Below are 24,417 nucleotides of genomic sequence, written 5' to 3'. Positions count from 1 at the left end.
AATGCGTGGCCCTCTGTAAGCGCCCAATAAATACGATTAAAGGAATGACGTTGACCTTGGCCGCCGGCGGTTTTCATAATAATAATAATGATGATGGCATTTGTTAAGCGCTTACTATGTGCAAAGCACTGTTCTAAGCGCTGGGGAGGTTAGACTGTCACAGTCTTTTAGACTGTGAGCCCACTGTTGGGGAGGGACCGTCTCTATATGTTGCCAGCTTGTACTTCCCAAGCGCTTAGTCCAGTGCTGTGCACACAGTAAGCGCTCAATAAATACGATTGATTCATTCATTCATTCATTCAATCGTACTTATTGAGCGCTTACTGTGTGCACAGCACTGGACTAAGCGCTTGGGAAGTCCAAGTTGGCAACAGTGAGAAGCAGCTCATTCATTCAATCGTATTTACTGAGCGCTTACTGTGTGCAGAGCACTGTACTAAGCGCTTGGGAAGTACAAGTTGGCAACATATAGAGACGGTCCCTACCCAACAGTGGGCTCACAGCGCTCAATAAAGACGCTTGAATGAATGACTGAAGGAATGCGTGGCCCTCTGTAAGCGCCCAATAAATCCGATTAAAGGAATGACGTTGACCTTGGCCGGAGGCGGTTTTCATAATAATAATAATGATGATGGTATTTGTTAAGCGCTTACTATGGGCAAAGCACTGTTCTAAGCGCTGGGGAGGTTAGACTGTCACAGTCTTTTAGACTGTGAGCCCACTGTTGGGTAGGGACTGTCTCTATATGTTGCCAGCTTGGACTTCCCAAGCGCTTAGTCCAGTGCTCTGCACACAGTAAGCGCTCAATAAATACGATTGATTCATTCATTCAATCGTACTTATTGAGTGCTTACTGTGTGCAGAGCACTGGACTAAGCGCTTGGGAAGTCCAAGTTGGCAACAGTGAGAAGCAGCTCATTCATTCCATTGTATTTATTGAGCGCTTACTGTGTGCAGAGCACTGTACTAAGCGGTTGGGAAGTCCAAGTTGGCAACGTCTAGAGACGGTCCCTACCCAACAGTGGGCTCACAGCGCTCAATAAAGACGCTTGAATGAATGACTGAAGGGATGCGTGGCCCTCTGTAAGCGCCCAATAAATACGATTAAAGGAATGACGTTGACCTTGGCCGCAGGCGGTTTTCATAATAATAATAATGATGATGGTATTTGTTAAGCGCTTACTATGGGCAAATCACTGTTCTAAGCGCTGGGGAGGTTAGACTGTCACAGTCTTTTAGACTGTGAGCCCACTGTTGGGGAGGGACCGTCTCTATATGTTGCCAGCTTGTACTTCCCAAGCGCTTAGTCCAGTGCTGTGCACACAGTAAGCGCTCAATAAATACGATTGATTCATTCATTCATTCATTCAATCGTACTTATTGAGCGCTTACTTTGTGCAGAGCACTGTACTAAGCGCTTGGGAAGTCCAAGTTGGCAACAGTGAGAAGCAGCTCATTCATTCAATCGTATTTACTGAGCACTTACTGTGTGCGGAGCACTGTACTAAGCGCTTGGGAAGTCCAAGTTGGCAACATCTAGAGACGGTCCCTACCCAATGATTGATGATGGTTACAAGGTGATCGGGTTGTCCCACGGGGCGGGGGGGAAGGCTCACAGTTTTAACCCCACTTTCCCGATGAGGTCACTGAGGCCTAGAGAAGTGACTCGTCCAAAGCCACACGGCTGACAGTTGGCGGAGCCGGGATTTGAACCCACGACCCCGGACTCCAAAGCCCGGGATCTTTCCACTGAGCCACGGTGTTTTTCGGGGTGTCCTTCAGGTGTCCAGGTGTGGAATGATCTACATGGAGCCCCACATGCTGGGCTGGAGGCCATTGATGCTGTCGTGGATCAATCTCTTGCCGCCCGGGATCAACTTGATGCAGAAGGAATTCATCGTCGGCTTATTCGACCGAATCGTCCCCGTCGCCGTGGAATTCATCAGGAAGCACGCCAAAGTAGGCCGCGGGAAAAGGGTCTAGGCCAATAATAATCAGTCAATCAATCAGTCGTATTTATTGAGCGCTTACTATGTGCAGAGCACTGAACTAAGCGCTTGGGAAGTCCAAGTTGGCAACATCTAGAGACGGTCCTTACCCAACAGCGGGCTCGCAGTCTAAAAGGGGGAGACAGAGAACAGAACCAAACATACCAACAAAATAAAATAAATAGGATAGAAATGTACAAGTAAAATAAATAAATAAATAAATAGATAAATAGAGTAATAAATATGTACAACCATAATCACAATAATCACAATCGTTACGATGACGCCGCGTGTTCATTCGCTCAGTCGTCTTTATTGAGCGCTTACTGTGTGCGGAGCAATGAGCCCAATGTTGGGTAGGGACTGTCTCTATATGTTGCCAATTTGTACTTCCCAAGCGCTTAGTACAGTGCTCTGCACACAGTAAGCGCTCAATAAATACGATTGATGATGATGATGACTAAGCGCTTGGGAAGTACAAGTCCCAAGGACTTGATTAATGCCATCATTATTATTGTTATTGTTCCCTTCAAGTCCCTACTGAGAGCTCACCTCCTCCAGGAGGCCTTCCCAGACTGAGCCCCTTCCTTCCTCTCCCCCTCGTCCCCCTCTCCCTCCCCCCCATCTTACCTCCTTCCCTTCCCCACAGCACCTGTATATATGTATGTACATATTTATTACTCTATTTATGTATTTTACTTGTACATATCTATTCTATTTATTTTATTTTGTTAGTACGTTTGGTTTTGTTCTCTGTCTCCCCCTTTTAGACTGTGAGCCCACTGTTGGGTAGGGACTGACTCTATATGTTGCCAATTTGTACTTCCCAAGCGCTTAGTCCAGTGCTCTGCACATAGTAAGCGCTCAATAAATACAATTGATGATGATGATTATTATTATTATTAGAAGAGGGGAGACAGGCAACAAACATAACGAGTAGACGGGAATCAGTAGCAGCAACAAATTCGAGAAGCAGCGTGGCTCAGTGGAAAGAGCCCGGGCTTTGGAGTCAGAGGTCATGGGTTCAAATCCTGCCTCCTCCAGTTGTCAGCTGTGTGACTTTGGGCAAGTCACTTAACTTCTCAGCTACCTCAAATGTAAAATGGGGATTAAGACTGTGAGCCTGTGGGACAACCTGATCCCCTTGTAACCTCCCCAGCGCTTAAAACAGTGCTTTGAACATAGTAAGTGCTTAATAAATGCCATCATTATTATTATTATTATCATTATTATTATTATCTGTGCCTCAGTTACCTTATCTGTAAAATGTGAGCCCAATGTGGGACAACTGGATTACTTTGTATCTACCCCAGTGCTTAGAACAGTGCTTTGCACATAGTAAGCGCTTAATAAATGCCATCATCATCATTATTGTTACTCTCTGTGCCTCAGTTACCTTATCTGTAAAATATGAGCCCCATGTGGGACAACTTGATTACTTTGTATCTACCCCAGCGCTTAGAACAGTGCTTTGCACATAGTAAGCACTTAATAAATGCCATCATTATTATTATTATTCTCTGTGCCTCAGTTACCTTATCTGTAAAATGTGAGCCCCATGTGGGACAACTTGATTACTTTGTATCTACCCCAGCGCTTAGAACAGTGCTTTGCACATAGTAAGCGCTTAATAAATGCCATCATTATTATTATTATTCTCTGTGCCTCAGTTACCTTATCTGTAAAATGTGAGCCCAATGTAGGACAACATGATTACTTTGTATCTACTCCAGCGCTTAGAACAGTGCTTTGCACATAGTAAGCGCTTAATAAAGGCCATTATTATTATTATTATTATTATTATTATTATTATTCTCTGTGCCTCAGTTACCTTATCTGTAAAATGTCAGCCCAATGTAGGACAACGTGATTACTTTGTATCTACCCCAGCGCTTAGAACAGTGCTTTGCACATAGTAAGCGCTTAATAAATGCCATCATTATTATTATTATTATTATTCTCTGTGCCTCAGTTACCTTATCTGTAAAATGTGAGCCCCATGTGGGGCAACTTGATTACTTTGTATCTACCCCAGCGCTTAGAACAGTGCTTTGCACATAGTAAGCGCTTAATAAATGCCATCATTATTATTATTATTATTCTCTGTACCTCAGTTACCTTCTCTGTAAAATGTGAGCCCAATTACTTTGTATCTACCCCAGCGCTTAGAACAGTGCTTTGCACATAGTAAGCGGTTAATAAATGCCATTATTATTATTATTCTCTGTGCCTCAGTTACCTTATCTGTAAACTGTGAGCCCCATGTGGGACAACTTGATTACTTTGTATCTACCCCAGTGCTTAGAACAGTGCTTTGCACATAGTAAGCGCTTAATAAATCCCATCATTATTATTATTATTATTCTCTGTGCCTCAGTTACCTTATCTGTAAAATGTGAGCCCCATATGGGACAACTTGATTACTTTGTATCTACCCCAGCGCTTAGAACAGTGCTTTGCACATAGTAAGCGCTTAATAAATCCCATCATTATTATTATTATTATTCTCTGTGCCTCAGTTACCTTCTCTGTAAAATGTGAGCCCAATGTGGGACAACTTGATTACTTTGTATCTACCCCAGCGCTTAGAACAGTGTTTTGCACATAGTAAGCGCTTAATAAATGCCATCATTATCATTACAAGTCGCCAACAGATAGAGACGGTCCCTACCCAACGACGGGCTCACAGTCTAGAAGGGAGAGACGGCCGACAAAATAAAACATGTGGACAGGTGTCAAGTCATCAGAATAAATAGAAATAAAGCTAGATGCACATCATTAACAAAATAAATAGAATAGTAAATACGTACAAGTAAAATAAATAGAGTGATAAATCTGTACAAACATATATACAGGTGCTGTGGGGAGGGGAAGGAGGTAGGGCAGGGGGGATGGGGAGGAGGAGAGGATTTGTTAAGCGCTTACTATGTCCTAAGAACTATTCTAAGCGCTGGGGTAATAATAATAATAATAATAATAATAATAATAATAATAATAATAATAATAATAATAATAATGGCATTTATTAAGCACTTACTATGTGCAAAGCACTATTTTAAGCTCTGGGGTAGACACAAGGTGATCAGTTTCTCCCCCGCGGGGCTCCCAGTCTTCATCCCCATTTGACAGATGAGGTGACTGAGGCCCAGAGAAGTCAAATGACTTGCCCAAAGTCACCCAGCAGACAAGCGGCAGAGCCGGGATTAGAACCCATGACCTCTGAGTCCCAAACCCGGGTTCTTTCCACTGAGCAACGCTGCTTCTCCAATCTATCCATCAACGGCATTTTCATTAAATGGTATTTTTGAGACCGTAGTATTTTCCTCCTTCTTGTTTTAATGTATGTTGAGATGCAAATAATCCAGATTTTTTCCTTCCTTTTATTTTAATATGTTGAATTGCAAGTGTCCTAGATTGTTTTTTCCTCCCTCTTGTTTTACTAGGCGGTGAGATGCAAATATTCCAGTTTTTTTCCTTCCTTTTATTTTAATATGTTGAATTGCAAGTGTCCTAGATTGTTTTTTCCTCCCTCTTGTTTTACTATGCGTTGAGATGCAAATAATCCAGATTTTTTCCTTCATTTTATTTTAGTATGTTAAAATTGCAAGTGTCCTAGATTGTTTTTCCTCCCTCTTGTTTTACTATGCGTTGAGATGCAAATATTTCAGATTTTTTCCTTCCTTTTATTTTAATATGTTCAATTGCAAGTGTCCTAGATTGTTTTTTCCTCCGTCTTGTTTTACTATGCGTTGATGCAAATATTCCAGATTTTTTTTCCTTCCTCTTGTTTTAATATGTTGAATTGCAAGTGTCCTAGATTGTTTTTTGCTCTGTCTTGTTTTACTATGTGTTGAGATGCAAATATTCCAGATTTTTTCCTTCCTCTTGTTTTAATATGTTGAATTACAAGTGCCCTAGATTGTTTTTTCCTCCGTCTTGTTTTACTATGTGTTGAGATGCAAATATTCCAGATTTTTTTCCTTCCTCTTGTTTTAATATGTTGAAATGCAAGTGTCCTAGATGATTGCTTTTTCCTTCCTCTTATTTTGATACGTTGAAATGCAAGTGTCTTAGATTGTTTTCTCCTCCCTCTTGTTCTATGTGTCGAGATGCAAATATTCCAGATTTTTTTCTCCTTCCTCTTCTTTTAATACGTTGAAATACAAGTGTCCTAGATTGCTTTTTCCTTCCTCTTATTTTAATCCCCCGAAATACAAGTGTCCTAGATTGTTTTTTCCTTCCTCTTATTTTAATACCCCGAAATACAAGTGTACTAGATTGTTTTTTCCTCCCTCTTGTTTTAGTGTTGAGATGTAAATATTCCAGATTTTTTTCCTTCATCTTATTTTAATATGTTGAATTGCCAGTGTCCTAAATTGCTTTTCCCTCCCTCTTGTTTTAGTGTTGAGATGTAAATATTCCAGATTTTTTTCCTTCCTCTTATTTTAATATGTTGAATTGCCAGTGTCCTAGATTGTTTTTTCCTCCCTCTTGTTTTAAAGTGTTGAGATGTAAATATTCCAGATTTTTTTTTCCTTCCTCTTATTTTAATACGTTGAATTGCCAGTGTCCTAGATTGTTTTTTCCTCCCTCTTATTTTAATATGTCTTAAGATGCAAATATTCCAGATTTATTTTCCTTCCTCTTGTTTTAATGCATGTTAAGATGCAAATATTCCAGATTTTTTTTTCCCTTCCTCTTGTTTTAATATATGTTGAGATATTAAAGTGTTCCAGGATTTTTATTTTCCTTCCTCCCCGGATTTTTCAGGAATTATCTCCCACTTCGGACACAAACTTAGTCTGCTCTTTGATGAATCTAATGGACTGCATGATGGATGAGTTCGGCGACGAAGCCAAACTGAAGATTAGAGGGGAACGAGAAATTTACTCCTTACTTGAGGTAAGGGCTGCTCATCTCTGGGTCCTAGGATTCGCTAAGCGCTCAGTAAATGCTCTGTCCTTCCCAAGCGCTTAGTCCAGTGCTCTGCACATAGTAAGCGCTCAATAAATACGATTGATTGATTTTAGACTGTGAGCCCACTGTTGGGTAGGGACTGTCTCTATATGTCGCCAATTTGTACTTCCCAAGCGCTTAGTCCAGTGTTCTGCACATAGTAAGCGCTCAATAAATACGATTGATTGATTGATTGATTGCACACAGTAAGCGCTCAATAAATACGACTGAAGGAATGAGTGAAGACTTTGGTAAGAATAATTCATCGTTTGGTACAAGGAGCTTACTGGATGCCGAGCACCAGAGTAGATGCCTTCTAGACTGTTAGCCCGTTGTAGGGACTGTATATGTTGCCAACTTGTACTTCCCAAGCGCTTAGTACAGTGCTCTGCACACAGTAAGCGCTCCATAAATACGATTGAAGGAATGAATGAATGACCATCTCTCGCTCTCCGTTGCTGACTGGTGTTTTGTCCTTTCCAAGCGCTTAGTACAGTGCTCTGCACACAGTAAGCCCTCAATAAATACGATTGAAGGAATGAATGAATGAGTGACCGTCTCTCTCCGTTGCCCACTTGTGCTTTGTCCTTGCCAAGCGCTTAGTACAGTGCTCTGCACACAGTAAGCGCTCCATAAATACGATTGAAGGAATGAATGAATGACCGTCTCTCGCTCTCTGTTGCCGACTTGTGCTTTGTCCTTCCCAAGCGCTTAGTACAGTGCTCTGCACACAGTAAGCGCTCAATAAATACGATTGAAGGAATGAATGAATGAATGACCGTCTCTCTCCATTGCCCACTTGTGCTTTGTCCTTCCCAAGCGCTTAGTCCAGTGCTCTGCACACAGTAAGAGCTCAATAAATAAGATTGAAGGAATGAATGAATGAGTGACCATCTCTCTCCGTTGCCCACTTGTGTTTTGTCCTTTCCAAGCGCTTAGTCCAGTGCTCTGCACACAGTAAGTGGTCAATAAATACGATTGAACGGATGAAGAAGAAGAAGTAAATACCATCGACTGACTGGCTCGTTCTCTCCTTAGCGCTTACTACAACAGAAGCAGCAGGGCCTAGAGGAAAGAAACCAGACCTGATTCGTTTATTCGTTCAGTCAATCAATCAATCAATCAATCAATCAATCGTATTTATTGAGCACTTACTGTGTGCAGAGCACTGGACTAAGCGCTCATTCGAGCACTTTCTGGGAGTCGGAGAACGTGGGTTCTCATCTCGGCTCTGCCACTTGTCTGCTGTGTGTCCTTGGGCAAGTCGTTTCACTTCTCTGGGCCTCAGTTCCCTCATCTCTAAAATAATGTTGTTAATAATAATAATAATAATAATAATAAAATAATAGTATTTGTTAAGTGCTTACTATGTGCCACGCACTGTTCTAAGCGCTGGGGGAGATACAAGGTCATCAGGTTGTCCCTTGTGGGACTCACAGTCTTCATAGGGAAACAGCATGGCTTAGTAGATAAAGCATGGGGCTGGGAGCCCGAAGGTCATGGGTTCTAATCCTGCCTCTGCCACTTGTCTGCTGGGTGACCTTAGGCAAGTCATTTCACTTCTCTGGGCCTCAGTTCCCTCATCTGGAAAATGGGGATGGAGACTGTGATCCCCTGTCCAACCCACTTTACTTTTAGTCCCCCCCAGTGCTTAGTACAGTGCCTGGCACATAGTAAGTGCTTAACAAATACCATCATTATTGTTATTCATCCCCATTTTTCAGATAAAGGTAACTGAGGCCCAGAGAAGTGACGTGACTTGCCCAAAGTCACACAGCTGACTGGTGGCGGAGCCGGAATTTGAACCCACCACCTCTGACTCCCAAGCCCGGGCTCTTTCCACTAAACCACACTGCACTTCTTCTTTTTGAAGCAGCATAGCTCAGTGGGAAGAGTCCGGGCTTTGGAGTCAGAGGTCACGGGTTCGAATTTCAGCTCCATCACATATCTGCTGGGTGACCTTGGGCAAGTCACTTAACTTCTCGGAGCCTCAGTTACCTCATCTGTAAAATGGGGATGATGACTGTGAGCCCCCCGTGGGACAACCTGATCACCTTGTATCCACCCCAGTGCTTAGAACAGTGCCTTGCGTATAGTAAGCGCTTAACAAATGCCATTATTATTATTATTATGGGGGGATTAAAAGTGAGAGCCCTATGTTGGACAGGGACTGTGCTGTGCCCAACCTTATTATTCATTATTCATTCGTTCATTCATTCATTCATTCATTCATACCTTATATCTACCCCAGCGCTTAGAACAGTGCCTGGCACTGACACTCATTAATAATCATAATAATTACAATAATGATAATGATAATAACTGTCATATTTGTTAAGTATTTACTGTGGGCCATTCATTCATTCATTCAATCGTATTTATTGAGCACTTACTGTGCGCAGAGCACTGGACTAAGCGCTTGAGAAGTCCAAGTCGGCAACATACAGAGACGGTCCCTACCCAACATTCATTCATTCGTTCATTCAGTTGTATTTATTGAGCGCTTACTGTGCGCAGAACACTGGACTAAGCGCTTGAGAAGTCCAAGTCGGCGATATCTAGAGACGGTCCCTACCCAACAGCGGGCTCACAGTCTAGAAGGGGAGACAGAGAACAAAACAAAACATGTTAACAAAATAAAATAAATAGAATGAATATGTAGAAGTAAAATAAATAGAGTAATAAATCTGTACAAACATATATACATATATACAGGTGCTGTGGGGAGGGGAAGGAGGTAAGGCGGGGGGCATGGAGAGGGGGAGGAGGGGGAGAGGAAGGAGGGGGCTCAGTCTGGGAAGGCCTCCTGGAGGAGGTGAGCTCCCAGTAGGGCTTTAAAGGGAGGAATTATCATTACAATAATGATAATGATAATAATTGTCGTATTTGTTAAGTACTTATCATTCATTCATTCAATCGTATTTATTGAGCGCTTACTGTGTGCAGAGCACTGTACTAAGCGCTTGGGAAGGACAAGTCGGCGACATCTAGAGACGGTCCCCACCCAACAGCGGGCTCGCAGTCTAGAAGGGCGAGACAGGGAACAAAACAAAACATATTAACAAAATAAAATAAATAGAATAAATATGTACAAGTAAAATAAATAAATAAATAGAGTAATAAATGCAGACAAACTTATATACATCTAAACAGGTGCTGTGGAGAGGGGAATGAGGTAAGGCGGGGGGGGGGGATGCTGACACATTATTATTATTATTATTATTAATAATAATAATAATAATTGCGGTTTTGTTAAGCGCTTCCTATGTGCCAGGCACTGTAGTAAGCGCTGGGGTGGATACAAGCAAATCGGATTTGACACAGTCCCGGTCCCACGTGGGGCTCACAGTCTGGCTCCCCATTTTCCAGATGAGGGAACTGAGGCCCAGAGAAGTGACGTGACTTGCCCAAAGTCACACAGTTGACAAGTGGCGGAGTAGGGATTAGAACCCATAACCTCTGACTCTCAAGCCCTGGCTCTTGCCACCGAGCTACACTGCTTCTCCAGTGTGTTTGTTCTACCCGCTAGGCCACACTGCTTCTTCAGTTAGTTCCGGGTCATGGGTTCAAATGCCGGCTCCTCCAATTGTCAGCAGTGTGACTTTGGGCAAGTCACTTAACTTCTCTGTGCCTTAGTTCCCTCATCTGTAAAATGGGGATGAAGACTGTGAGCCCCCCGGGGGACAACCTGGACACCTTGTAACCTCCCCAGCGCTTAGAACAGTGCTTTGCACATAGTAAGCGCTTAGTAAAAATGCCATTATTCTGGGCTCGGGATTTTAAAATGTTAAAATTCCAGAACGTTCAGGTGTCCGGACCAGGAGTTTGAGGCCCAAATCTGGCCTCGCTTTGTCATTCAGCCGATTTTCTCAGGATGTAATCTGGGCTTGAAAATAATAATAATGGCATTTGTTAAGCGCTTACTATGTGCAAAGCACTGTTCTAAGTGCTGGGAAGGATACAAATTCAGCAGGTTGTCCCACATGGGGCTCGCAGTCTTCATCCCCATTTGACAGATGAGGGAACTGAGGCTCGGAGAAGTGAAGTGAGTTGTCCAAGGTCACACAGCTGATGAGTGGCAGAGCTGAGATGAGAACCCACCACCTCTGAATCCCAAGCCCGGGCTCCAGCCCTGCGTGCAGGAAGCGCTCGGTCGACTGTGAGCCCATTGTTGGGTAGGGACCGTCTCTATATGTTGCCAACTTGGACTTCCCAAGCGCTTAGTACAGTGCTCTGCACACAGCAAGCGCTCAATAAATACGATTGAATGAATAAATGAGTGACTGAAGGGCGTCCCATTTAGGATCTAGGGCCTTAAAATTCAACAAATGTAGCAAATCCATTTAGGAGTTTGTTCATTCATTCAGTCGTATTTATTGAGCACTTACTGTGTGCAGAGCACTGGACTAAGCGCTTAGGAAGTACAAGTTGGCAACGTATAGAGACGGTCCCTACCCAAGGACGGGCTCACAGTCTAGAAGGGGGAGACAGATGACAAAACAAAACACGTGGACAGGTGTCAAGTCGTCAGAACAGATAGAATTAAAGCTAAATAATAATAATAATAACGATGGTATTTGTTAAGTGCTTACTATGTGCAGAGCACTGTTCTCAGCGCTGGGGAGGTTACAAGGTGATCAGGTTGTCCCACGGGGGGCTCACAGTTTTAATCCCCATTTTACAGATGAGGTAACTGAGGCCCAGAGAAGTGAAGTGACTTGCCCAATGTCACACAGCTAGCTGACATTTGGCGAAGCCGGGATTTGAACCCATGACCTCTGACGCCAAAGCCCGTACTCTTTCCACTGAGCCATGCTGCTTCTCCTAAATGCACATCATTATCAAAATAGAGTAGTAAATATGTACAAGTAAAATAGAGTAATAAATCTGTACAAACATTAATTAATTAATTCAATCGTATTTATTGAATGCTTGAAAGTCGGCAACATCCCGGCTCCGCCACGTGTCTGCTGTGTGACCTTGGGCAAGGCACTTAACTTCTCTGAGCCTCAGTTCCCTCATCTGTAAAATGGGGATTAAGACTGTGAACCCTGCGTGGGGCAACCTGGTCATCTTGTATCCCCCAGCGCTTATAACAGTGCTTTGCACAAAGTAAGTGCTTAACAAATGTCATTATTATTATTATTATTATTATTATTATTGTTGTTATTATTATTATTAAGACAGTCCCTACCCAACGACAGTCTCACAGGCTAGAAGGGGGAGACAGACAACAAAACAAAACACATGGACAGGTGTCAAGTCATCAGAACAGATAGAATTAAAGCTAAATGCACGGGCTTATCAAAATAGAGTAGTAAATATGTACAAGTAAAATAGAGTAATAAATCTGTACAAACATTAATTAATTATTCATTCGTTCATTCAATCGTATTTATTGAGCGCTTACTGTGTGCAGAGCACTGGACTATGCGCTTGGGAAGTGCAAGTTGGCGACATATGGAGATGGTCCCTACCCAACAACGGGCTCCCAATCAATCAGTAAATCATATTTATTGAGCGCTTACTGTGTGCAGAGCACTGTACTAAGCGCTTGGGAAGTCCCAGTCTAGAAGGGGGAGACAGACGACAACACAAAACACGTGGACAGGTGTCAAGTCATCAGAACAGATAGAATTAAAGCTAAATGCACGGCATTATCCAAATAAATAGAGTAGTAAATATGTACAAGTAAAATAGAGTAATAAATCTGTACACACATTAATTAATTATTCATTCGTTCATTCAATCGTATTGATTGAGCGCTTACTGTGTGCAGAGCACTGGACTATGCGCTTGGGAAGTGCAAGTTGGCGACATATGGAGATGGTCCCTACCCAACAACGGGCTCCCAATCAATCAATCAATCATATTTATTGAGCGCTTAGTGTGTGCAGAGCACTGTACTAAGCGCTTGGGAAGTCCCAGTCTAAAAGGGGGAGACAGATGACAAAACAAAACACGTGAACAGGTGTCAAGTCAGAACAGAGAGAATTAAAGCTAAATGCACGGCATTATCAAAATAGAGTAGAAATATGTACAAGTAAAATAGAGTAATAAATCTGTACAAACATTAATTAACCATTCATTCATTCAATCGTATTTATTGAGCGCTTACTGTGTGCAGAGCACTGTACTAAGCGCTTGGGAAATGCAAATTGGCGACATATGGAGATGGTCCCTCCCCAACAACGGGCCCCCAGTCTAGAAGAGGGAGATGGACGACAAAACAAAACACGTGGACAGGTGTCAAGTCGTCAGAACAGATAGAATGAAAGCTAAATGCACATCATTATCAAAATAGAGTAATAAATACGTACAAGTAAAATAGAGTAATAAATCTGCACAAACATTCATTCATTCATTCAATCGCATTTATTGAGCGCTTACTGTGTGCAGAGCACTGGACTAAGCGCTTGGGAAGGACAAGTTGCCAACAGATAGAGATGGTCCCTACCCAACGATGGGCTCACCGTCTAGAAGGGGGAGATGGACGACAAAACAAAACATGTGGACAGGTGTCAAGTCATCAGAATAAATAGAAATAAAGCTAGATGTGCATCATTAACAAAATGAATAGAATAGTAAATATGTCCAAGTAAAATAAGTAGAGTTATAAATCCGTACAAACATCTATACAGGTGCTGTGGGGAGGGGAAGGAGGGAGGGCGGGAGGGGATGGGGAGGAGGAGAGGAAAAAGGGGGCTCAGTGTGGGAAGGCCTCCTGGAGGAGGTGAGCTCTCAGTAGGGCTTTGAAGGGAGGAAGAGAGCTAGCTTGGCAGATCAATCAATCAATCAATCAATCGTATTTATTGAGCGCTTACTGTGTGCAGAGCACTGGACTAAGCGCTTGGGAAGTACAAGTTGGATGGGCAGAAGGAGGGCATTCCGGACCAGGGGGAGGACGAGGGCCGGGGGGCGACGGTAGGATGGGTGAGAAGGATCGCATTTGATCATGGGTTCAAATCCCGGCTCTGCCAATTGCCAGCTGTGTGACCTTGGGCAAGTCCCTTCACTTCTCTGTGCCTCAGTTACCTCATCTGTCAAATGGGGCTGAAGGCTGTGAGCCCCCTGGGGGGCAACCTGATCACCTTGTAACCTCCCCAGCGCTTAGAACAGTGCTTTGCAATAGTAAGCGCTTAATAAGTGCCATCATTATTACTATTATTATTATTAACAGTGCTTTGCACATAGTAAGCGCTTAACAAATGCCAACGTTATTATTATTATTATTATTATTTAAATCCCGGCTCCACCAGTTCTCAGCTGTGTGACCTTGGGCAAGTCACTTAACTTCTCTGTGCCTCAGTTCCCTCATCTGTCAAATGGGGATGAAGACTGTGACCCCCCCGGGGGACAACCTGATCACCTTGTAACCTTCCCAGCGCTTAGAACAGTGGTTTGCACATAGTAAGCGCTTAATAAGTGCCATCATTATTATTATTAACAGTGCTTTGCACATAGTAAGCTCTTAACAAATGCCAATATTATTATTATTATCATTATTATTATTATTATTATTATTCAAATCCCGGCTCCACCAGTTGTCAATTGTGTGACCTTGGGCAAATCACTTAACTTTTCTGTGCCTCAGTTACCTCATCTGTCAAATGGGGCTGAGGACTGTGAGCCCCCCGGGGGACAACCTGATCACCTTGTAACCTCCCCAGCGCTTCGAACAGTGCTTGGCACATAGTAAGTGCTTAATAAATGCCATTATTATTTATTATGATTTATTTAAGGAGGGACAGGCGAGTTTAGGCCAGTTGTGTTTTATTTTGTTCTCTGTCTCCCCCTTCTAGACTGTGAGCCCGCTGTTGGGTAGGGACCGTCTCTATGTGTTGCCAACTTGGACTTCCCAAGCGCTTAATACAGTGCTCTGCACACAGTAAGCACTCAATAAATAGGATTGATGATTGATAGATTGATTGGGCTCATTTAGGATTAGATAGGCGTCTCCCGTCTTACCTCCTTCCCTTGCCCACAGCACCTGTATATATGTATATATGTTTGTACATATTTATTACTCCATTTATTTATTTGTTCATTTTACTTGTACATATCTATTCTATTTATTTTGTTAATATGCTTGGTTTTGTTGTCCGTCTCCCCCTTCTAGACTGTGAGCCCACTGTTGGGTAGGGACCGTCTCTCTATGTTGCCAACTTGGACTTCCCAAGCGCTTAGTCCAGTGCCCTGCACACGGTAAGCGCTCAGTAAATACGATTGATTGATTGATTGACCGTCTCTATATGTTGCCAACTTGTACTTCCCAAGCGCTTAGTAAATACGATTGATTGATTGATTGATTGATTGATTGGAGCGTCCGATGAGTCCCAACGCGGGGGGAATCAGAGTTGATTGACCGATTGATTGACTGTCTCTATATGTTGCCAACTTGTACTTCCCAAGCGCTTAGTCCAGTGCTCTGCACACGGTAAGCACTCAATAAATGCGATTGATTGATTGTTTGGAGCGTCCGATGAGTCCCAGCGCGGGGAGAATCAGAGTTGATTGACTGATTGACTGTCTCTATATGTTGCCAACTTGTACTTCCCAAGCGCTTAGTCCAGTGCTCTGCACACGGTAAGCGCTCAATAAATACAATTGATTGATTGATTTATTGATTGGAGCGTCTGATGAGTCCCAACGCGGGGGAATCAGAGTTGATTGACTGATTGATTGACTGTCTCTATATGTTGCCAACTTGTACTTCCCAAGCGCTTAGTCCAGTGCTCTGCACACAGTAAGTGCTCAGTAAATATGATTGATTGATTGATTGGAGCATCCGATGAGTCCCAACGCGGGGGGCATCAGAGTTGATTGACTGATTGATTGACTGTCTCTATATGTTGCCAACTTGTACTTCCCAAGCGCTTAGTCCAGTGCTCTGCACACGGTAAGTGCTCAATAAATACGATTGATTGATCGATTGATTGGAGCGTCCGATGAGTCCCAACGCGGGGGGAATCAGAGTTGATTGACTGATTGATTGACTGTCTCTATATGTTGCCAACTTGTACTTCCCAAGCGCTTAGTCCAGTGCTCTGCACACGGTAAGTGCTCAATAAATACGATTGATTGATTGATTGATTGATTGGCGCGTCCGATGAGTCCCAACGCGGGGGGCATCAGAGTTGATTGACTGATTGATTGACTGTCTCTATATGTTGCCAACTTGTACTTCCCAAGCGCTTAGACCAGTGCTCTGCACACGGTAAGCGCTCAGTAAATACGATTGATTGATTGATTGATTGGCGCGTCTGATGAGTCCCAACGCGGGGAGAATCAGAGTTGATTGACTGATTGATTGACTGTCTCTATATGTTGCCAACTTGTACTTCCCAAGTGATTAGTCCAGTGCTCTGCACACGGTAAGCACTCAATAAATACGATTGATTGATTGATTGATTGTTTGGAGTGTCCGATGAGTCCCAGCGCAGGGAGAATCAGAGTTGATTGACTGATTGACTGTCTCTATATGTTGCCAACTTGTACTTCCCAAGCACTTAGTCCAGTGCTCTGCCACACGGTAAGCGCTCAATAAATACGATTGATTGATTGATTGTTTGGAGCGTCCGATGAGTCCCAGCGCGGGGAGAATCAGAGTTGATTGACTGATTGATTGACTGTCTCTATATGTTGCCAACTTGTACTTCCCAAGCGCTTAGTCCAGTGCTCTGCACACGGTAAGCGCTCAGTAAATACGATTGATTGATTGATTGATTGATTGGAGCGTCCGATGAGTCCCAACACGGGGGGAATCAGAGTTGATTGATTGATTGACTGTATATGTTGCCAATTTGTACTTCCCAAGCACTTAGTCCAGTGCTCTGCACACGGTAAGCGCTCAGTAAATACGATTGATTGATCGATTGATTGATTGGAGCGTCCGATGAGTCCCAACGCGGGGGGAATCAGAGTGTCCGTCCGTCCTTCTGTCCATCGCAGGGCATTTTTGTGTTCTCCCTGACCTGGTCCGTGGGTGCCAGCTGTAGAGAAGACGACCGACTCCGGTTTGACCAGCTGGTGAGGGAACTGGTGTCCGGCCCACTGTCCGAGGAGACGAGGGAACGCTACAAGCTACTGAGCGGCACCGACAGGGGCCCCGCCAAGACCCCCACCGTCCCGCTGCCCACCGAGGGCACCATCTATGACTACTGTTTCATCAAAGAGGTCAGTCCCCGGGCGGCCCGAGGCAGGCCCCAACAGGCCCGTCTCCAAGGACAATGATAATTTGGAAGCGCTTATTATGTGCCAAGTGCTGGGGGAGATACAAAGTCATCAGGTGGTCCCACGGGGGGCTCACGGTCTTCATCCCCATTTGACAGATGAGGGAACTGAGGCCCAGAGCAGTTGTGACTTGCCCAAAGTCATACGTGATGATGATGGTATTTGTTAAGCACTTACTACGTGCCAAGTACTGTTCTAAGTGCTGGGGTAATAATAATAATACTAATAATGATGGTATTTGTTAAGCGCTTACTATGTGCCCAGCGCTGTTCTAAGCACTGGAGGAGATACAAAGTCATCAGGTTGTTCCACGTGGGGCTCCCGGTCCTCATCCCCATTTGACAGATGAGGGAACTGAGGCCCAGAGAAGCTGTGACTTGCTCAAAGTCACACATGATGATGATGGTATTTGTTAAGTGCTATGTGCCAAGCGCTGTTCTAAGCACTGGAGGAGATACAAAGTCATCAGGTTGTCCCACGGGGGGCTCACAGTCTTCATCCCCATTTGACAGATGAGGGAACTGAGGCCCAGAGAAGTTGTGACTTGCCCAAAGTCACACATGATGATGATGGTATTTATTAAGCGCTTACTAGGTGCCAAGTACTGTTCTAAGTGCTGGGGTAATAATAATAATACTAATAATGATGGTATTTGTTAAGCACTTACTATGTGCCAAGCGCTGTTCTAAGCGCTGGAGGAGATACAAAGTCATCAGGTTGTTCCACGGGGGGCTCACGGTCCTCATCCCCATTTGACAGATGAGGGAACTGAGGCCCAGAGAAGTTGTGACTTGCTCAAAGTCACACATGATGATGATGGTATTTGTGCTATGTGCCAAGCGCTGTTCTAAGCACTGGAGGAGATACAAAGTCATCAGGTTGTCCCACGGGGGGCTCACAGTCTTCATCCCCATTTGACAGATGAGGGAACTGAGGGCCAGAGAAGTTGTGACTTACCCAAAGTCACACATGATGATGATGGTATTTGTTAAGCGCTTACTATGTGCCAAGTACTGTTCTAAGTGCTGGGGTAATAATAATAATGATAATGATGGTATTTGTTAAGCACTTACTATGTGCCAAGTGCTGTTCTAAGCGCTCGAGGAGATACAAAGTCATCAGGTTGTCCCACGTGGGGCTCACGGTCTTCATCCTCATTTGACAGAGGAGGGAACTGAGGCCCAGAGAAGTTGTGACTTGCCCAAAGTCACACGTGATGATGATGGTATTTGTTAAGCGCTTACTATGTGCCAAGTACTGTTCTAAGCACTGGGGTAATAATAATAATAATGATGATGGTATTTGTTAAGCACTTACTATGTGCCAAGCGCTGTTCTAAGCACTGGAGGAGATACAAGGTGATCAGGTTGTCCCACGGGGGGCTCACGGTCTTCATCCCCATTTGACAGATAAGGGAACTGAGGCCCAGAGAAGTTGTGACTTGCCCACAGTCACACGTGATGATGATGGTATTTGTTAAGCACTTACTATGTGCCAAGTACTGTTCTAAGCGCTGGGGTAATAATAACAATAATAATGATGGTATTTGTTAAGTGCTCACTATGTGCCAAGCACTGTTCCAAGCGCTGGGGGAGATGCAAAGTCATCAGGTTGTCCCACGGGGGGCTCACGGTCTTCATCCTCATTTTACAGAGGAGGGAACTGAGGCCCAGAGAAGTTGTGACTTGCCCAAAGTCACACGTTACGATGATGGTATTTGTTAAGCGCTTACTATGTGCCAAGTACTGCTCTAAGCGCTGGGGTAATAATAATAATGATAATGATGGTATTTGTTAAGCGCTTACTATGTGCCAAGCACTGTTCTAAGCGCTGGTGGAGATACAAAGTCATCAGGTTGTCCCGCGTGGGGCTCACGGTCTTCATCCTCATTTTACAGAGGAGGGAACTGAGGCCCAGAGAAGTTGTGACTTGCCCAAAGTCACACATGACGATGATGGTATTTGTTAAGCGCTTACTATGTGCCAAGCACTGTTCTAAGCGCTGGGGGAGATACAAAGTCATCAGGTTGTCCCACGTGGGGCTCACGGTCTTCATCCCCATTTGACAGAGGGGGGAACTGAGGCCCAGAGAAGTTGTGACTTGACCAATGTCACACATGACGATGATGGTTTTTGCTAAGAGCTTACTATGTGCCAAGCACTGTTCTAAGACCTGGGGGAGATACAAAATCATCAGGTTGTCCCACGTGGGGCTCACGGTCTTCATACCCATTTGACAGAGGGGGGAACTGAGGCCCTGAGAAGTTGAGACTTGCCCAAAGTCACACATGACGATGATGGTATTTGTTAAGTGCTTAGTATGTGCCAAGCACTGTTCTAAGGGCTGGGGTAATAATGATAATAATGATGGTATTTGTTAAGTGCTTACTATGTGCCAAGCACCGTTCTAAGCACTGGGGGAGATACAAGGCGATCAGGTTGTCCCACGTGGGGCTCACGGTCTTCATCCCCATTTTCCAGATGAGGGAACTGAGGCCCAGAGAAGGGAAGTGACTTGCCCAAAGTCACACATGACGATGATGGTATTAAGCACTTACTATGTGCCAAGTACTGTTCTGAGCGCTGGGGTAGTAATAATAATAATAATAATGGTATTTGTTAAGCACTTACTATGTGCCAAGCACTGTTCTAAGCGCTGGGGGGAGATACAAGGTCAGCAGGTTGTCCCACGTGGGGCTCACGGTCTTCATCCCCATTTGACAGATGAGGGAACTGAGGCCCAGAGAAGTTGTGACTTGCCCAAAGTCACACATGACGATGATGGTATTTGTTAAGCGCTTACTATGTGCCAAGTGCCGTTCTAAGCACTGGGGGAGATACAAGGTGATCAGGTTGCCCCTCGTGGGGTTCCCAGTCTTCATCCCCATTTGACAGATGAGGGAACTGAGGCCCAGAGAAGTTGTGACTTGCCCAAAGTCACACATGATGATGATAGTTTTTGTTAAGCGCTTACTATGTGCCAAGCACTGTTATAAGCGCTCGGGTAATAATAATAATAATGATGGTATTTGTTAAGCACTTACTATGTGCCAAGCACTGTTCTAATTGCTGGGGTAATAATAATAATAATAATAATGATGGTATTTGTTAAGCGCTTACTATGTGCCAAGCACTGTTCTAAGTGCTGGGGTGATAATAATAATAATGATGGTATTTGTTACACACTTACTATGTGCCAAGCACTGTTCTAAGCACTGGGGTAATAATAATAATAATAATGATGGCATTTGTTAAGCGCTTACTTTGTGCCAAGCACTGTTCTAAGTGCTGGGGTGATAATAATAATAATGATGGTATTTGTTACACACTTACTATGTGCCAAGCACTGTTCTAAGCACTGGGGTAATAATAATAATAATGATGGCATTTGTTAAGCGCTTACTTTGTGCCAAGCACTGTTCTAATTGCTGGGGTAATACTACTACTACTACTACTACTACTACTACTACTAATAATAATAATAACAATAATAATGATGGTATTTGTTAAGTGCTTACTATGTGCCAAGCACTGTTCTAAGTGCTGGGGTGATAATAATAATAATGATGGTATTTGTTACGTGCTTACTATGTGCCAAGCACTGTTCTAAGCGCTGGGGTAATAATAATAATAATAATAATAATAATAATAATAATAATAATAATAATGATGATGGTATTTGTTAAGCGCTTACTATGTGCCAAGCACTGTTCTAAGTGCTGGGGTGATAATAATAATAATGATGGTATTTGTTACGTGCTTACTATGTGCCAAGCACTGTTCTAAGCGCTGGGGTAATAATAATAATAATAATAATAATAATAATGATGGTATTTTTTAAGCGCTTACTATGTGCCAAGCACTGTTCTAAGCGCTGGGGTAATAATAATAATAATAATAATAATGATGGTATTTGTTAAGCGCTTACTATGTGCCAAGCACTGTTCTAAGTGCTGGGGTGATAATAATAATAATAATGGTATTTGTTACACACTTACTATGTGCCAAGCACTGTTCTAAGCACTGGGGTAATAATAATAATAATAATGATGGCATTTGTTAAGCGCTTACTATGTGCCATTCACTGATCTAAGCGCTGGGGGAGTTTCAAAGTCTTCAGGTTGTCCCACGTGGGGCTCACAGTCTTCATCCCCATTTGACAGATGAGGTCACTGAGGACCAGAGAAGTGAAGTGACTTGCCCAAAGTATGACGATGATGGTATTTGGTAAGTGCTTACTATGTGCCAAGCACTGTTCTAAGCGCCGGGGGAGATACAAAGTCATCAGGTTGTCCCACGGGGGGCTCACAGTCTTCATCCCCATTTGACAGATGAGGGAACTGAGGCCCGGAGAAGTGAAGTGACTTGCCCAAAGTCACCCAGCGGACAAGTGGCGGAGCCGGGATTCGAACCCACGACCTCGGACTCCCAAGCCCGGGCTCTTTCCACTGAGCCACGCTGCTTCTCTGAGGTCCACCACCCTCTCCGGTCATTCCCTTCGTCATATTAGCCATGGGGTTTGTTAAGTGCCGACTATGCACCGTAATATTCACTCAAGACATTCAATCATATTTATTGAGCGCTTACTGTGTACAGAGCACTGTACTAAGCGCTTGGGAAGTACAAGTTAATAATAATAATAACTGTGGTACAAGGCCCTGCTGAGAGCTCACCTCCTCCAGGAGGCCTTCCCAGACTGAGCCCCTTCCTTCCTCTCCCCCTCGTCCCCCTCTCCATCCCCCCATCTTTTTTCAATCGTATTTATTGAGCGCTTACTATGTGCAGAGCACTGTACTAAGCGCTTGGGAAGTATAAATTGGCAACATATAGAGACAGTCCCTTCCCAACAGTGGGCTCACAGTCTAAAAAAAAGGCTCACATCTTACCTCCTTCCCTTCTCCACAGCACCTGTATATATGGATATGTGTTTATACAGATTTATTACTGTATTTATTTATTTATTTTACTTGTACCTATCTATTCTATTTATTTTATTTTGTTAGTATGTTTGGTTTTGTTCTCTGTCTCCCCCTTTTAGACTGTGAGCCCACTGTTGGGTAGGGATTGGCTCTATATGTTGCCAATTTGTACTTCCCAAGCGCTTAGTACAGTGCTCTGCACATAGTAAGCGCTCAATAAATATGATTGATGATGATGATGATGATGGTACTTGTTAAGCGCTTAACTCTTGCCAGTCACTGTACTGGGGTGTATCCGGAAGCAGCGTGGCTCAGTGGAAAGAGCCCGGGCTTGGGAGTCAGAGGTCGTGGGTTCAAATCCCTGCTCCGCCACTTGTCTGCTGTGTGACCTTGAGCAAGTCACTTCACTTCTCTGGGCCTTAGTTCCCTCATCTGGCAAATGGGGATGAAGACTGGGAGCCCCCCGTGGGACAACCCGATCACCTTGTATCCCCCCCAGAGCTCAGAACAGTGCTTGGCACATAGTAAGCGCTTAACAAATACCAACATCATTATTATTATTGACAATTACCATCGTTATCATCGTTATTATGCATTCAATCATATTAATTGAGCACTTACTGTGTGCAGAGCACTGGACTAAGCGCTTGGGAAGTACAAGTCGGCAACATATAGAGACGGTCCCTACCCAACGACGGGCTCACAGTCTAACAACGTTATTAAGAAGCGTGGCTCAGTGGAAAGAGGCCGGGCTTGGGAGTCAGAGGTCATGGGCTCAAATCCCGGCTCTGCCAAATGCCAGCTGTGTGACTTTGGGCAAGTCACTTCACTTCTCTGTGCTTCAGTTCCCTCGTCTGTAAAATGAGGATGAAGACTGTGAGCCCCCCGTGGGACAGCCTGATCACCTTGTAACTTCTCGAGCACTTAGAACAGTGTTTTGCACATGGTAAGTGCTTAATAAATGCCATTATTATTATTATTATTATTCTCTGGGCCTCAGTTCCCTCATCTGCAAAATGGGGATGAAGACTGTGAGCCCCGTGTGGGACAACCTGATCACCTTGTAACCTCACGAGCACTTGGAATAGTGCTTTGCACATAGTAAGCGCTTAATAAATGCCATCATCATTATTATTATTATTCTCTGCACCTCAGTTCCCTCATCTGTAAAATGAGGATGAAGACTGTGAGCCCCACGTGGGACAACCTCATCACCTTGTAACCTTCGGAGTGCTTAGAACAGTGCTTGGCACATAGTAAGTGCTTAATAAATGCCATCATTATTATTATCACTGTCTGTGCCTCAGTTCCCTCATCTGTAAAATGAGGACGAAAACTGTGAGCCCCCATGGGGCAACCTGATCACCTTGTAACCTCCCGGGCGCTTAGAACAGTGCTTTGCACTTAGTAAGTGCTTAATAAATGTCGTTATCATTATTATTATTATTCTCTGTGCCTCAGTTCCCTCATCTGTCAAATGGGGAAGAAGACTGTGAGCCCCCCGTGGGACAGCCTGATCACCTTGTAACCTCCCGGGTGCTTAGAACAGTGCTTTGCACATAGTAAGCTCTTAATAAATGCCATCATCATTATTATTATTATTCCCTGCACCTCAGTTCCCTCATCTGTAAAATGAGGATGAAGACTGTGAGCCCCCCGTGGGACAACCTGATCACCTTGTAACCTTCGGAGTGCTTAGAACAGTGCTTGGCACATAGTAAGTGCTTAATAAATGCCATCATTATTATTATCACTGTCTGTGCCTCAGTTCCCTCATCTGTAAAATGAGGACGAAAACTGTGAGCCCCCATGGGGCAACCTGATCACCTTGTAACCTCCCGGGCGCTTAGAACAGTGCTTTGCACTTAGTAAGTGCTTAATAAATGTCGTTATCATTATTATTATTATTCTCTGTGCCTCAGTTCCCTCATCTGTCAAATGGGGATGAAGACTGTGAGCCCCCCGTGGGACAATCTGATCACCTTGTCACCTCCTGGGTGCTTAGAAGAGTGCTTTGCACTTAGTAAGTGCTTAATAAATGTCATTATCATTATTATTATTATTCTCTGCACCTCAGTTCCCTCATCTGTAAAATGAGGATGAAGACTGTGAGCCCCTCGTGGGACAACCTGATCACCTTCTAACCTCACGAGCGCTCAGAACAGTGCTTGGCACATAGTAAGCCCTTAATAAATGCCATCATTATTATTATTACTCTCTGTGCCTCAGTTCCCTCATCTGTAAAATGAGAACGAAGACTTTGAGCCCCCCGTGGGACAACCTGATCACCTTGTAACCTGCGGAGTGCTTAGAACAGTGCTT

The 24,417-nt window shown here is 43.8% G+C and overlaps 1 protein-coding gene across 5 annotated transcripts in view; it reads left to right on the top strand.

Moving 5' to 3' along the window:
* The window catches only part of DNAH7 (dynein axonemal heavy chain 7), a 356,587-nt gene that overhangs the window by 171,905 nt on the left and 160,265 nt on the right, over positions 1–24,417 (top strand). For all 5 annotated transcript variants that reach the window (XM_038748902.1, XM_038748901.1, XM_038748903.1 and 2 more), the window contains 3 exons: positions 1,783–1,959; positions 6,759–6,890; positions 16,896–17,120. In XM_038748902.1, the coding sequence (XP_038604830.1) occupies positions 1,783–1,959; positions 6,759–6,890; positions 16,896–17,120 (534 nt within the window). The remainder of the gene's footprint in view (positions 1–1,782; positions 1,960–6,758; positions 6,891–16,895; positions 17,121–24,417) is intronic.

The sequence above is a fragment of the Tachyglossus aculeatus genome, chromosome 7, assembly GCF_015852505.1.
Source record: "Tachyglossus aculeatus isolate mTacAcu1 chromosome 7, mTacAcu1.pri, whole genome shotgun sequence".
Lineage (NCBI taxonomy): Eukaryota > Metazoa > Chordata > Mammalia > Monotremata > Tachyglossidae > Tachyglossus > Tachyglossus aculeatus.
This window is presented reverse-complemented; position numbering and strand designations above follow the sequence as displayed.